The sequence below is a fragment of the Anas platyrhynchos genome, chromosome 1 (genome assembly GCF_047663525.1).
Source record: "Anas platyrhynchos isolate ZD024472 breed Pekin duck chromosome 1, IASCAAS_PekinDuck_T2T, whole genome shotgun sequence".
NCBI lineage: Eukaryota > Metazoa > Chordata > Aves > Anseriformes > Anatidae > Anas > Anas platyrhynchos.
The window spans coordinates 80,467,327-80,481,997 of NC_092587.1; the positions used below are offsets into that span (position 1 = coordinate 80,467,327).

Below are 14,671 nucleotides of genomic sequence, written 5' to 3' on the forward strand. Positions count from 1 at the left end.
AGGTTGTTCCTAAAGTGCATTGTTTCACTACCCATTTCCCTAAAGTGCATTGCTTACCCACTCTGGATTCTCTCTTCCCTTTTATCACCCTGTCACTCGGTCTCATCCTTCTGTCATTCTTTGCAACTGGCTCTTACTTTTACTGCCCCAAATAACTTGGTATCATCAGCAGACTTTGTAATCTCATTCCTCTTTGCCACTTTGTTTAAGGAAATGTTAGCACGTGTCCTGTTACAGACCTGGTAAGAATTCTGTAGGTGCTTTCCCTCCACTGAGGGAACTGACCATTTATTCCTACCCACCTTTGCTGTTTGCTCCCTGTTAAAAGATCTGCTTTCTTATCCTGTAGCTGTCTATTTTCCTCAGAAATATTTGCTGAGGAATTTCACTGGAAGTCCCCTGAAATCCAAGTAGCCAGATTATTCTTATTCGTATGACATTGACCCCTTCAAAGTACTATGAGAGGCAGGATTTCTCTTTAAAAAGGTGATGTTGATTCTTACCAAGTAGGTCATACTTACATATATTTATGTTAATTTTATTATTTTCTAATGATTTTTATTAACTTGGCCACTACAGATATTAAAACTTTGTTTCCTAAGTCTCCCTAGACTTTTTGTTCCCCTTTGGCATGTTTTTTTTTGCCATCCTGTAATTTATTTATTAAAAGGTAGTTTAAAGCAAAAGATCAACCACTCCCATTAGCATCTGTTTCACTTCTGAGTTTCTTGGAAACCCCTGGGATTATCTTGTCCATACCTACTAATTCCATGACTTTTTCAAAATCACTTTTCTTTTGGACAGGTCTTTTGGTTCAGTCCCCCCAAACCAGGTCTCTTGTGGTACTTTCTCCAGTTTCTTCCACTGCCATTGCTGTTGCAAATAATTCATTTAACTTTGTTTCAATGTCCTTGTTCTTTTTGACTGTTCTTTTTATACCCTGATCTTCATTTAACCTCAAACCTGTGAAAAGCTTTCTTCTCCTAGTGTCTGTGGGAAAGGATTTATTGCCAGTCCTGATTTCTAGTTCTGCTTGTTGTGGTTTTACATGGAGGTCATGCTACTTTCAACTTTTTTCATTTGTATGCAAGGTCAGCTTACTGAAGAATGCATACTGATAATTCCCCTGGATCTGTCAGCTTCCTTTTGCTTTTGTCAAATCTTCTGAGGTGCTAGGTATTTCTTCACTCAGAGGGTGGCGAGGCACTGGAACAGGTAGCCCACAGAGGGTGTGGATGCCCCACCTCTGGAGTTGTTCAAGACCAGGCTGGATGGGGCCCTGGCAAACCTGATCTAGTGGGTGGCATCCCTGCCTATAACTTGGGGGGTTGGAACTAGATGGTCCTTGAGGTCCCTTGCAACCCAAGCCATTTTGTGATTCCGTGATTCTGTGATTTTATGTATTGGCTTTGGGCTGTCAGTGTGATGTGCCTGTGATATAAGTTACCCGTGGTAACTTAGTTCCCTCAGCTGACCCCCTCAAGTTCTAACCACACTGTAACAAATGTCTTACTTGCAGTTTTCACCACAGTTGTGCTCAACTTCAAAAGGGATTTTTTTTGTGGGGAAGTGTGGGATCACAGCTTTAGGATTCCAAATCCTCTTTGTTCAGTGAATTAAAATTTTGCCCAACTGGATCAATTTGATTTTCAAAAGAAATAAGGCACATGCAATGAGTCCTGTCTTCTCTGCTGTTAAGCAGACCTTCTTGTTAAGTTGGGTGAAATTGGCTGTGAGGTGAAAGGTTGCACATACTACCTTACTCAAATTTCATTGAGAGGTAAATGAGAAAGAGCATTAGTGCTTTTGCTGCCTTCTGTGTGGGTGCTCACGTGGCTCCAGAGCAACTACATCAAGTCAACAGCCTCAGAAAGGATAAGGTTTTGTGGTGAGCAAACCAGATAGGAAGGAGCTGGGACTTAGGGGTATGTGGGAGTTAGGAGTGTGGGAGGTACCTTGAACTTCTGAGTGGGGCTAAGATGAAAGAAGTCTTTGGGAAAATACAGATATTGTGGGAGGACCTGGGTGTACTGGGGTGGGGAACATAGGTGGAAAGGGAAGGGCAGAACACGATGGGGAATGGAAGGGAAATAAAAGGTTTTGCTTTTTTGTTTGTTTGTTTTACTAAGGTTTCAGACTGGTTAGTACAATATTAATTAGGCTTCATTTTTTCTGCAGAGAGCAGAATTAACTGACTTTTCTTCTTTCTTTTTTTCTTTTTTTCTTTTTCTTTCTTTTTCTTTCTTTTTTTCTTTTTCTTTTTCTTTTTCTTTTTCTTTTTCTTTTTCTTTTTCTTTTTCTTTTTCTTTTTCTTTTTCTTTTTCTTTTTCTTTTTCTTTTTCTTTTTCTTTGATGGCTGAGCAGGCACATTTGAGTCATCTTCTGATGTCTGGGTAAAATCCAGTGTGTCCTAATAAGCACAAGAACTAGATCCTGAATTTATATCTGAAATGCGTCAGCTGTGCTTGGAGTTGTGTTTCAGGCTCAAAAACGCTCATGAAGCGACACTGTAACTTTTTTCTTTGTCTGCTGATCATATTTCCCACTTTTTTTGGACAGCTTAAAACCCTTCCAGGAAGTAAGCCTTTTTCCCCTAGAAACAGTGATTCTGTTGCAGCTTGGGTGGGGATAAGGAGCAGGCAGAGGATTACTGCGGAGGGACTCATTGTCAGGGAGTGTAGTGATAGGACGAGTAATGGCTTTAAACTAAAGGAGGGTAGGTTTCGATTAGATATAAGGAAGAAATTCTTTTCTATGAGGGTGGTGAGGCACTGGAACAGGTTGCCCAGAGCAGCTGTGGATGCCCCATCCCTGGAGGTGTACAAGGCCAGGCGGGATGGGGCTTTGAGCAACCTGGGCTGGTGGGAGGTGTCCCTTACCATGGCAGAGAGGTTGGACCTGGGTGGTCTTTAGGGTCTCTTCCAATGCAAACCGTTCTATGAAATCTTGACATGAAATTTGAGAGCAACCATTTAGGTGTACATAAGTGCAACAGCAGGGCCCAGAATGAAGACAAAGAAAAGAAGTGAGAGGATGTTAGGAAGAAAAGCAGGCAGCAAAGAACATCTCAAGGGGCCAGGCTGTCCTGCATCTGCTTTTCTTGTTGTATAATGGAAAAGTCACTGTCTTTGCACACGATAGAAAAAGGAGAAGTGAAACTAGCTCAATGCACACAAGACATGATGATTTTCCAGAAACTGATGGAAAGGAAATTCCCTGGTAAAGAAATCAATCTATGTATGCCCCATTCTGTTTAGGGGCAGTATTTCTCCATAATTTGTTAAAATGTCCACTACATGACTCCCTTGCCCTTTACCTTCTCCCACATTGTTCTTCTCCGTTGTTCTTCTTTGCACTGCCTTGTCTATCCTCCACCTCTATGCTGTGTGCCCTCCACGCTAACCCCCTGAATGCTAGCACATCTTTCTAGCCTGGTTTGAGAAACTTGCTATCAGCCTGACTAACCAGGCGAACCTTCCTTCTTCATCCTTCAGGCTTATTCCTGCTCATATCTGCTGACCTTCTGACCATTTTTTTTTTCCAGAGCATCCTGAGTCATTTGCATTTCTTCTCAGAAATCTTTCTGATTCAGCATATACTTCAGCAGCCATCTCCCTTAATTAGCTCCCCCCATCCACTGCCCCAGCTTAAAATCAGACTAAACAGTAACCTGACCATTCTGCCCCAATGTAATAGAAGGTAAATGGACACAAATGACAGTGGTGGAGTCTAATATAACAATATAAACAAGCCCTTTTTAACCTCTGAACTGGAGTCTAATCCCCTGAAGCGAGCACTGCTTTGCACTTCCACAGGCTGTATATCCGGTTGTGATAGTGTTATCTGTCTTTGCTCTGCCCAGTAACTTCTCAAAACATTATCACTTCTAAAAAGAACCTTACTTTTCTTGTCCCCACATACTTCTAAGACCTTCTCTGTTTCTCCGTTGATACTTCAAACTTTTGATTGTTGTCCATTCCTCTTTGTAGAGGCTGCAACTCCCAGTCTCTCCTCTATAGGAACAGTTCATTTGAGATTTATTCTAGTGCTAGCTGCCAGTTGTGGGTGACTTCCCAGGATGAGGCAAGAAATGGAATTTTTGATGTAGCAAGTGCAGCTTAACCACAAGACATAACTGAGGGCAGAAAACATCTTACATCTCACTGTGTTGCAGGTTAAACTGGGCTAAGACCTGTACTAGCTGCAAACCTAAAATAAAATATAGAATTACTAACAGACAAACAAAGCAAAACATAAAGATAAGCAAGGGAAATAAATCTTAAAAAGAAAAAAAAAAAAAGGAAAAAAAAAAAAGAGAGAGAGAGAAAGAAACATGACAAAGGAAGAAACAGCAGATCTTAACAGGAAACCTATCAGCTAGAAACTGAGACTGGAATTTGAGGAAGGAGGAGTGCAACTTCCTTCTCAGTCACTAAGTTCTCATTTTTCTTTTCTTTCTCATAGTGCCGGGCTGATTTTCTGGGCTAAAAAAAACCCAAAGATTTGTTTAGAGTAGTTCTGAGCTCTCAGCACTTCTCATGTTTTTGCCAGTGCTTCCAGTGTTCAGCATGGATGCCTTTGACAGCCAAAGGATGAATGAGCAATAGAAAAGGTTCAGCAACTCAGTGGTGTCTTCCTCTGGATCCAGGGACCTAAAGGGCCAAGCTTTTATATCACAAAACCAAAAACGGGGATTGGTGAGCACACTGTGATTAAATGGAAGCAGAAATCACCTATGCCGAAGTGAAGTTCAAGAATGCATCACCAACTGAAGAGGTTGAAGGTAAGGAATTGGTCCTTTTTTAAGGGGAATGGGACCTCAGAAGGAGGTGGACTGAAGAACAGGAAACAGAGGTTTTTCCTTCTGGGACTCTGGCTCATAGTTTGACAAATTGATGAGACAGAGGAGATATCTGCCACTACAAGAGCAGGAGACTAAAGGAATTTTAAAGTAAGATGCTAAAGGAATGTCTACAAGAGGGGAAGTGGGAATTGTTAGGTAGTCAAATTTGCAGCATGAGTAAGGATGACTACTGAGAACGCAGCAGTAGATGTCAGGTGAGCATTTGGTAAAGTATTTGGGCTCCCTTAGTGCACTGGTTGCAACACCAATGAGTGAGAGTCCAGGATGGGTGCTGCACAGTAGTAGTACTTAACCCTGGTATGGTGCAGGTGGTAGCTGCTTCTTTACATGTTATCTAGTCATGTCTTGAATGAGAAAGTTGTTTTTGGACAAATATCTAGTACCAACAATAGAGACGGTGGTTTATTACAGACAATCTGATCTGTTACAAATATGGAGGGGCTTCCATATCAGTGAATAGCAGCAAATTTGTCCAACCCCTGGCTGCTACTGCTCTTCCTTCTGACAAAATGAAGCTGCAGATTTTTGCCTGTGTAGAGAGCATTAGAGAAAGATGTAGAGTGGGCACTTGCCCTCCACATCGTTTTGAGAGGTGGCACTGGCTGCAGAAACATACAGCCCCATGGCCCTTTGTTTATTGAGAAATGGTCCATGGACAAGACAGACTTAAAAGTTAATAGGAGAGATGGGCTTGAACAAAACACATTGAAATACACAGGGGAAGAATTATCTAAGATCTGGAGGAAGATCCATATCTACCGCTCCTGAAAAATAACTAACACACCAAACACATTTTTATTGCTATTTAAAAAATAATGGTTATAAAACAGTGAATTTACTAGGCTTTGTGAAAATTCAAGGCATGTCCACATCAGTGTGCATACTGCACTCATTATGTCACAAGTAGGAATACACAGAGGTGTGGATACTCTGTGCTTGTCTCATTGCTTCCACCATTAGGTACAGGACCCTACACAAAAGTGGTGAAAGTATATATATATAAATGAATGAATAAATAAATAAATAAACAAACTATTCCTGCTACTAAGGATATTAAACTGCCCATTTACATCTTTACCTCCATCTTACAACAGGCACCAGCTCCAGATTATTCCTTGCCCTGAGGCATGAGTAATGGCTGGATTCCAGGTCACGATCCAGGTCCCTGTTTTCAGCACAGGCATAATCTGGCTGGAAACACATGATTCATCCAGGGAAATCTGAGTCCTGACTGCCTGTGAATGTTTTTTTTTTTTTTTTTTTATAATGAAAGATGATGGTTTTCCCCCTGCTGTTACAGCCTCCCCCAAGCCTTTGGGAAGTAGTCAGAGCGCTTCCTTGAACAGCAGTTTCTGAAAGTCTAGCTCACTCATCATGTCTGGCAGGCACAAGTGGTGGCTGGCAGACTTGGGAGTTTCATGATGAACAGTGAATGAGGTCTCTCTAAGCTTATCGTTAATATCGGTCTCTTCAGAAACTTCTTCACTCCTGTCCTGCAGTGAGTGCTGCTGTCTCTTCACCCTCCTGTTTGTCCTGGCTCGTGTACTTGCTGCAGCCTAAAACTGTCTCCTAACAAGTGTTTGCTTCTCCTTCCCTGTGACCCATTCTCCTGTCTACTCCCAAACCTCCTTGGCACTTCGTACAGCAGTGTCTGTCTAGACAAAAGTCAGGTTCCAGCTAGAGTGAATCTGAGTGGGATACTTCATGCAGGCTGCTGGACACTCTACCTCTGTTCTTGCAGGCACCCAGCCTGGCACAGACAAGTTTTACCACAGAAAATCTCTGAACCCTGGCTTGGAAACCAGAGAGGGAAGGGGCTTTTCCTAGGAAGTATTTTTTTTCCTCTTCTGTTGATTCTGTACCATCATACCTTTGTACATTTTTAATTCCTTGCTCTTGTTCAGCTTACACCAGCCTTCCCATACACATAAAGTCCAGAAAGCTGAAAAAGTAGGTATAAAACATATTCTGTGGAGAAATTTGCATGAAATCTTCATGTGAATGTCTCAAATACCATGGTAAGAGCAATGTTGCATTCACTAGCTCTGAGGTCAATTTGGAGACACATGGCTTCAATCCAGACTTTGAGGCCATGTGAAGAACTCATCCCCCATTGCTAGCAATTAGCATTGGTAGCAATTACTACTGCTAGCTCACAGGAATCACTGGGGCTGTGGACACTGGTGCTGAACCTGACCATCTCCAGAAACCTAACCTGCTCCAGAAACCTGACCTGCTGCAGAAATCTGCTCCTCTCTCAAACTGTGTAACCTGACATCAGAACTGAAATTGCATTTTTTAGAGCAGTTCTTCCTTGAGTTGTACACCATTGGTATGTGGGCTGTGCTGTATATTTGACTGTGCTGTTGTGTTTGGTGCACTCCTTCACCTGTAGTACCTCAGAAGAAGCAGCAGCAGCATGAGCAACATACGCAGACATGCCCTCCATGGCTCCCGTGGCTGATCTCACTGCTCCTGCTCCTGGTGTGCGTTGCCCTTGTTGTTGTTCTCCTAGGTGAGTATGTGCAGGCTGGTGACCAGGAGTCGGGAGAGAGGCTTGGGGGACATGCTGGGATAAGGGTGGAGAAGTCTGTCAGCAGAAGGGAACTTCTTCCAATCAGAAGGGAGATTTTACTCAGGAACTGTGTTCTCATGAAAAAGGGTGCAAACTCTATCATCAGGGAGTTTTTACGGGGTTGTGGTTGGAGAAAGATATTTCTTATTACCCTGTAAGCCTTCAGGAAGCCTCACCTCTGGACAACTTTCTTCACCTTCTTCCCCTACCTCTTTCTTCATTCTTCTTAGCCTATGGGCAACCTCAGAGGCTCACATTTGAATTTCTCCATTGCGTTCACAGTTCCCCTTCTGTATACTTGTTGCCTGTGCACAGAACTGTTGTGCAGCAAGTCTAGCTGCATCTGCAGGCCTAACTGCACACTTGCAAACTCACACCCCTTTTAAGTGTTTTTGGCGTTTCACTGGAATAGTTCATAAAAAATGATTCTTGCACACGTACTGGAGATTATGATCACTGGTTCAATCTCATTTTCTGCTAAGGATCGTTCATGGCATGTTTACACAAATTGTTTGAAGTTAATTGAAGTTAATCGATGTTACATATGATTTTGATGTGGCAGAGGGACACAACAATGTATTTAATCAAAATACAAGCACAAATCACATGTAGAAAAGAGAAGCAATTGCAATGCACTGTTGAATCACAATATAAATGTGACCCCATTACCAATCTCTGCAATCTTTCCGCCACTGCAACGCTGAGTATCCCCAGCGACCAAAAAGGAATATGTGGATTAAAGCCAGCTCAAGCTCATTGCAAAAGAGAGCATTTACCGCTGTCCAAAAAGAAATGTGCAGTTCAAACCCCTTCCCTGATACTTGGGGTTCTGTGCTGAGCTCACTGAGAAGAGGCACAGCACATCTTGTCCAACACAGGTCTTTCTTCCCCTACAGAGGACAGCTGAAAGTGCTGTCCAGTGGGCTGGAGACCCTTTCAAGAAAGCTGCTATTACTTCTCAGATGATTGGATGCCCTGGGATAAGAGCCAGCAGAACTGCAGTGGGATGGGCTCCCAGCTGGGATGGGCTTACCAATCTCTGCAATCTGTCCTCCACTGCAACGCTGAGTATCCCCAGCAACCAAAAAGGAATATGTTGGTTAAAGCCAGCTCAGGCTCATTGCTCTCCTCCGAGTTGTTTTTGTTTTTCAGTTTCCTATGCTGTTTTGGGCTGAAAGCATACATACCTTCATCCTATGCTAGTCTGGCTAATTTAGGAGATTATTGCCATCGTTTTGATCTTCTGAGGGATGTACAGTTACACAGCTGGTCAATTCACTCAGCTGATATAACTGGTTGATTCACTCAGCTAACTAGGGCAAAGCCCACTCTTTGGTCCCATTTGTGCTGAGATAAGGTCCTCTTTCATTGCAACAGCTGTGGTCAGTCACTGCATACATTCTTCCCCGAGCTTTGTAATTGCCCCTGCCCAGCTCTTCTGAGCCTTTGTCCATTATAGGAGATCACTGATCACTCACAGGGGTCACTGTGATTACTCTTCCCTCCTCATTAGTATTGCTATTTCTAAATGACACAGCTGATGAAAATAGACATCTCTATTGCCAATGTTATCTATATTATCAATATCCCTGAGTGTCTGAGTTGGTGACCACTCCACAGTCCTTTGGGCTGTGAACATGGCCTGCTGACACCAGCCACCACCACTGTATGAGCCAAATAGCAATTCCCAAGTATTCCACCCTGGTTTCAGTAGAGAGAGGCATATGCTGTTACCTTCACCTGGACTGTCTTTGCTGCTGCTAAAACAGGCCCATCTAATGTGTTTCTCATCCAAACTATTGCTGATGTCTATGGCTAGCTTAGGAAGAGAGAAACTGTGTTGCTGAAGTGCTTCTTTTAATCCACTGATTGTAAAGGGATTTAGATGGGTATCTCCATGGTCAATGCCTGTGGTCAGGTGGAATCAGCCCCACCCTGTGTCATGTTCTCTGTGTTATCCCCTCCCAGGGGTCCCTCTGCTCTCTGACGTGGAAGGTTGTCACTTGCTGTGAAGGCAGCCATACTGCTTTGGGCCTAGTTTTCTAAGAGCCATGGAGCAACTAACCCCACACCTTCAGCTCCATGGCATCCAAGGAAGCCTGAGGGCATCTGCTCAGTGCTGGGACAGACTCCAGTAACAAACCACTGGCTTGCCACAGCCACCTGGGACTGCTCAGGTGGGTCCCGGGCTTCCCTAGCTTTGTTGACTAGGTCATGCTGGCTAGAAATTGTCAGTCACTGAGTGGAGGACCCTTGCAGGCAGCTGTGGGTGGCTGGGAGCAGAAATGCTTGTTCCTCTTCCCTGACAGAATGTCAGTTACCTCTTGAGAACCTGAAAGGGAGAGCCAGAGGAGCAGTGATGCTGAGTCAGTGCTTGGTGGGGAAATGCATAAAAAAGTGAAGCACAAAACGGTGTGGGAGAAGCACGGAGAAAGTGGTAACCCTGCCTTCTTTTCTCTCCCTTTCCAGTCACTCACGTCCCCCAGAGCTGTGACAAGCCCGCAGTCCTGCAGCGGAACCACACAGGGTGGCACTGCATCTTGGCAGTGCATCAAGGCAAAGGTCAGTCGTGCTGGTAAGGATGCAGGAGGTCTTTGTTATGAGGATGGTGATTGCTGGGGTCTGCTCTCACAGCAAGCAGCAACAGGAGCAGGCTCCAGAGGAGAGATGTGGGAGAGAGAGAAAAAGGATTTCCTGCTAGCAGCTTAGGGGGAGGATAGGTCCATGTTAAGAACGTCCTGGGAGGGCAGGGTGGGTGTGAACACACTGACAAGGACAAAATGCATAGTATCATACAGTGGTGGAGGGAAGATTAATAATGGAGCAATAATAAAAGTGCAACTCTCTTCAGAAAAACAAGCAATATTCCCTGCTGCTGCACCTACAATCCTATGGGAGACTGTACAAGGAGTAGTCAAAACAGATCACCAGAATGGCTTTGTCTTTGTCAAGGCAAGACCTGAGAGCACGGTACAAGGATTACCATGGACTTGTGTACACAGAGCTCTCTTCTGATCATACCTCAGAACAATTTGAAGAAATACCTGCATTATCCTTGTGGGTGTTTTTTCTTCCAAAAATTTATGGAAGGAAGGAAGGAAGGAAGGAAAGAGAAAGAAAGAAAGAAGGAAAGAAGGAAAGAAGGAAAGAAGGAAAGAAAGAAAGAAAGAAAGAAAAGATCTAAGTTAGAATATGAGCATTGTCCCTGGAGAACAAGGGGGTCTTTGCAGTGACCATCTCTCTCTTTATTAGCATTCATGCTTCGTGGTCTCTCTCTGCACAGGACGATTTTGCGGATTGGCACAATAGAACAAGGGAAAAAGCTCTTCAAGCAGGGGCCCGGTGACAGCAACCTGTCAGGGTGTCAATGGTGCTCTTTGTGGAGCACAAAAGAGAGCATTTACCGCAGTCCAAAAGAAATATGAAGTTCAAACCCCTTTCCTGATACTTGGGGTTCTGCGCTGAGCTCACTGAGAAGAGGCACAGCGCATCTTGTCCAACACAGGCTCTTCTTCCCCTACAGAGGACAGCTGGAAGTGCTGTCCAGAGGGCTGGAGACCCTTTCAGGAAAGCTGCTATTACTTCTCAGATGATCAGATGCCCTGGAATGAGAGCAAGAAGAACTGCAGTGGGATGGGCTCCCAGCTGGTGGTGATCAATACAGAAGCAGAGCAGGTAAGTGCAGGGCTGAGAGAGGGGCAGAGCAGCCTGGAGACAGGAGTGCCGGGCCTGGAGGGGTCTCAGAGCCCCTCCTGGCTCCTGCAGTGGAGGGGGGATGTCCTTGCTGCATGCACTCAGCACTGGCTCCTGTCTGACACCAGCTCCACCCCACTGGGACTCCTGCCACCTCCCTCTGTTCAGTCCTGAACCTCATGGACGTTGTACTCTCCCTCATTTCTAGGATTTCCTCTATAAGGAAATAAGAAGACAGATGAAATACCAACAAAATGCAATCAATTTATTCATCGGTCTGAGGGCACAGGAGGTGGGCCAGTGGCGCTGGGCAGACCAGACTCCCTATAATGAATCAGCAGCGTGAGTATCCCATGACGGAGAGTGTTTGGTGTGGCTCCGGGTAGAGCAAGAGGGTAGAAGAGATGTGAGGGTGTCTGATGAGCATGGGAGGGATATGCCATGGCTGTCTGTGAGAGGACAATGATGGAGCCGGCAAGGGCTTTGTAGGATACCAGGTTCCTACAGATCCATCCATGTTGGTTAGTGGTTAGCGATAAATTATCTGTGACATGGCCATCGGTGCTGTAGGCAGAGAAGAAGCTGCATTTCCTGAGGAGTAATACATGAATTCATACAGGACAAGCCTTGCCTGACCTCCATACTGCCCCACCACACACATGTGCAGGTGTAGGCACATGGTCTATGTTCCTGTAGGTGTGCAGGTGTAGGCACATGCTGGGCCGGTGCTGTCATGCTGCAGAAGCAATGGGGTGCTGGAGAGATCACCAGGGCTTGGCTTGCAGATGTTTCTTCTGGAAGAGACGCATCCCCTGCTGGCTGTGAAGTGCCTGGGGTGAGCTGTGGTGAGCAGCTCTGCCCACCAGGACTGAACAGCTCCCTGCTGTGTTGGTTCTAGGAGGAAGTCAGGTTTGCATGTAAGACTGCTGCCAGTGGGATTAGCAGAGTGAGAGGAAGGGTACGACTACTGTCCATCAAACTGCATCTGGAGTGTCTCCCCTCCAAGCCTTGTGTTGAACGTGTAGCCTTCTCCAGCAAGGTGCTTGCAGGGTGCACAGGGAGTAACATGTCTGTCTCTCTCTCAGGTTCTGGAGGTCTGGGGAGCCAAGTAATAAATCTGATGAGCTGTGTGTTGTAATCCATCACAAAACAGAAAACCTCCGGAACTGGAATGATGTCCCGTGCAGAATACGTTCTTATCGGATTTGTGAGACTGCAGCAGTAACTCTATGATGGAGGAATCCTCATCCTGAGATTAGCAGCGAACTGGGAACAGCAGAGGGCTGTGTTGGGAGGGGTGGGAGAGCCTTGGAGCCTTTATCTTGCCTCTGCTGGTGGGATGATGAGACTGGGAGTGATGTTGCTCTGCACACAGCATCCCCTGTGCATGTGTATTTCTCAAAGAACTATGACGCCTCAAGTAGAAACAATAAATGCTAGAGAACTCTGCCTGTGCTTTCTCAGGCTGACCATCCCATCCCACGGTCGGGACAGATTTGGTGAAGACAGATTTGTCAATGGAAGCTCCAGGCAAGCATGGCAGGTGAAGTGTAATGTCTGTATGGGAAATAGGCCAATGCCTGTCTTTCAATGCCATTGCCTCCATGGGACTGACACAGGAGGGTTCAGGGTCATCAGAGCAGTTCCTGGGCTCTTCTGTCAGTCATCCTCTTCTCTCTGTGTGGGTCTATCAGCTGCTGGCTGAAAAGAGCTGGAGCTCTCCTGAAGGAAGAAGATGCAGGAATACAAGAAGGATGCTCAGAGCTGCTGTTCCCTTTGTCTCCTTGAGAAGAGGTGTCTGCTTCTTGCTGGGTCATAGAGAGTCCTGTTCAGCATTGGTTTTGCTGAACAAATACTGATTTCCTGTAAAGCAGAAAATACAATATTACATCGATGAAAAAGGCTCTGGGCTCACTCCCCCTCTCTCTCTTTCCCTTTCCCTCTCTAAGCTGAGGTAGTTTGCACATGCACGTGCTTCATACCAAGCATGTTGCTGTGCCAGCAAAGAGCCAGAGATGACTGCAGTAGAAGTTGCATACACCCAGTGAGTCTTAATGCTTCAGAGATAACCTGTGCATAACGGTCCTGTCGCACACAGCCAGGGCTCTGGGAAAGACCGGGCACAAGAAACCAGCTGTGGGGTTTTCATATGTTGCCATGCTGAAAGTCTTACCTGAGAGAGAAACAGGAGCGTGTGCCAGGAGTCTAGCCTGCACATGGTTGACCAGGGATGAGGACATGGCCCCAGCAGCAAAATAATTAGGTCCTTTGGTCACCCTTCCCACCTCAGAGCTAATCCTGGACTCAACAGATGCAGCGGGCGTCCTGGGAGGCTGGCACCTCAGTGGGCCCTGTCAGGGCACACCTGCCCAGGCTGGACAATGCTGGAGAAGAGGCAGGGAGAGGCAGGGCGGTTGCTGCCCGTGAGGGCCCCTCCAGAAGCGCAATGCATATTGTCTCCACATCCACCCGAGTCTTGCTGCAGACCGTGTGCCCCTGTGGCTCCCATCCTTCTCCACCCCTTTCTGTTTCCTGGTCCCTATGCCCCCACCTCTGTTTGCCTCGGGAATCATCACCTGCCTCGGTGCTCCCAAACAAACCGTGCCAGTTCCCCAGGCAGCGCCGATGTGCATCTCCTGGCTGTGTTGTTCTGTCCTACCTATAACGTGAGCCGTCCCTCTGTGTCCCAGGGCAGGGGAGAATTTGTACTGGAGAAAAGGTGGCTGACCAGGAGAGTTGGCTTCCTAAACGCATCCATGGGAGTCGTTGTGTGGGTGGTGGCAGAAGCTGCCGAATGCCATAGCCCAGCAGACGCAAGGCAGTTGCATTGCCATGTCCTTAAGTCCAGGCTGTAGCGAGGCTGAGTGTGTACACCAAACAGGCACAGCTGCACACATTCACACAGCGTGTACGTATACAGGTACAAGTATGCATAGCATGCAGACGGACAGATGAGCGCTGCTGAAAAGCACTTACACAAACAGCACCAGCAGCCTCACCCTACTGCCCTCTCTGGCTGCTCAGGGTGAAAGCTTGTTAGCAGAACATATACGCTTACATATATGCAGTATGGATCCCTCCAGGAGCTAGGCTTAGTCATTGAGTATCCAGTAGCTGGACCCTAGATTGCAAGGTCACACAAGACCCCTGTTGATGCAGTATTTTCTTCTGTACATGTCTCACTGATCTTTTTGTATCCGTGCCGTTCTTGTTGGCTCTTGTCTGTACTGTGAGGGTCTGGGAAAGTAGACTCAAGATTCTCTGGGGCCTCCAACTAGCATTTCCTAGCAATGAACTTGGTAAAACCAAGTACCACTCTCTTCAGTGGTTCAGGGACAGGCACAAGAGACCGTGGCAACTCTGCCAGGTTGGAGCATCTATAAGCAGAGTTGGATGCCATGGGCAGGCTTTCAGCTGTCATTCCTGGCTGTAAGGGGCACAGCAAGTACACACCCAGAGCTTCAGCAGATGCATGTGCCCTTGAGCTCCCTCAGCAGCCCGTGGGTCAGCAGACTGCATGAAGTGGTGTGGACACAGAC

At 46.0% G+C, this 14,671-nt stretch overlaps 1 protein-coding gene across 2 annotated transcripts; it reads left to right on the plus strand.

Moving 5' to 3' along the window:
* Positions 1–4,349: 4,349 nt before the first annotated feature.
* On the plus strand, positions 4,350–12,581 carry LOC119717062 (C-type lectin domain family 4 member D-like). 2 transcript variants are annotated; one of them, XM_072042935.1, is made up of 6 exons: positions 4,388–4,783; positions 7,260–7,379; positions 9,909–10,001; positions 10,963–11,114; positions 11,341–11,474; positions 12,218–12,581. In XM_072042935.1, exons 1-6 carry the CDS (start codon positions 4,717–4,719, stop codon positions 12,363–12,365), a joined length of 714 nt encoding a protein of 237 aa, XP_071899036.1. In that variant the 5' UTR covers positions 4,388–4,716; the 3' UTR covers positions 12,366–12,581. The 2 variants fall into 2 exon arrangements, with proteins under 2 accessions (XP_071899038.1, XP_071899036.1); XM_072042937.1 differs by lacking the exon at positions 7,260–7,379 and having other exon boundaries at positions 4,350–4,783.
* The last annotated feature ends 2,090 nt before the right edge of the window (positions 12,582–14,671 follow it).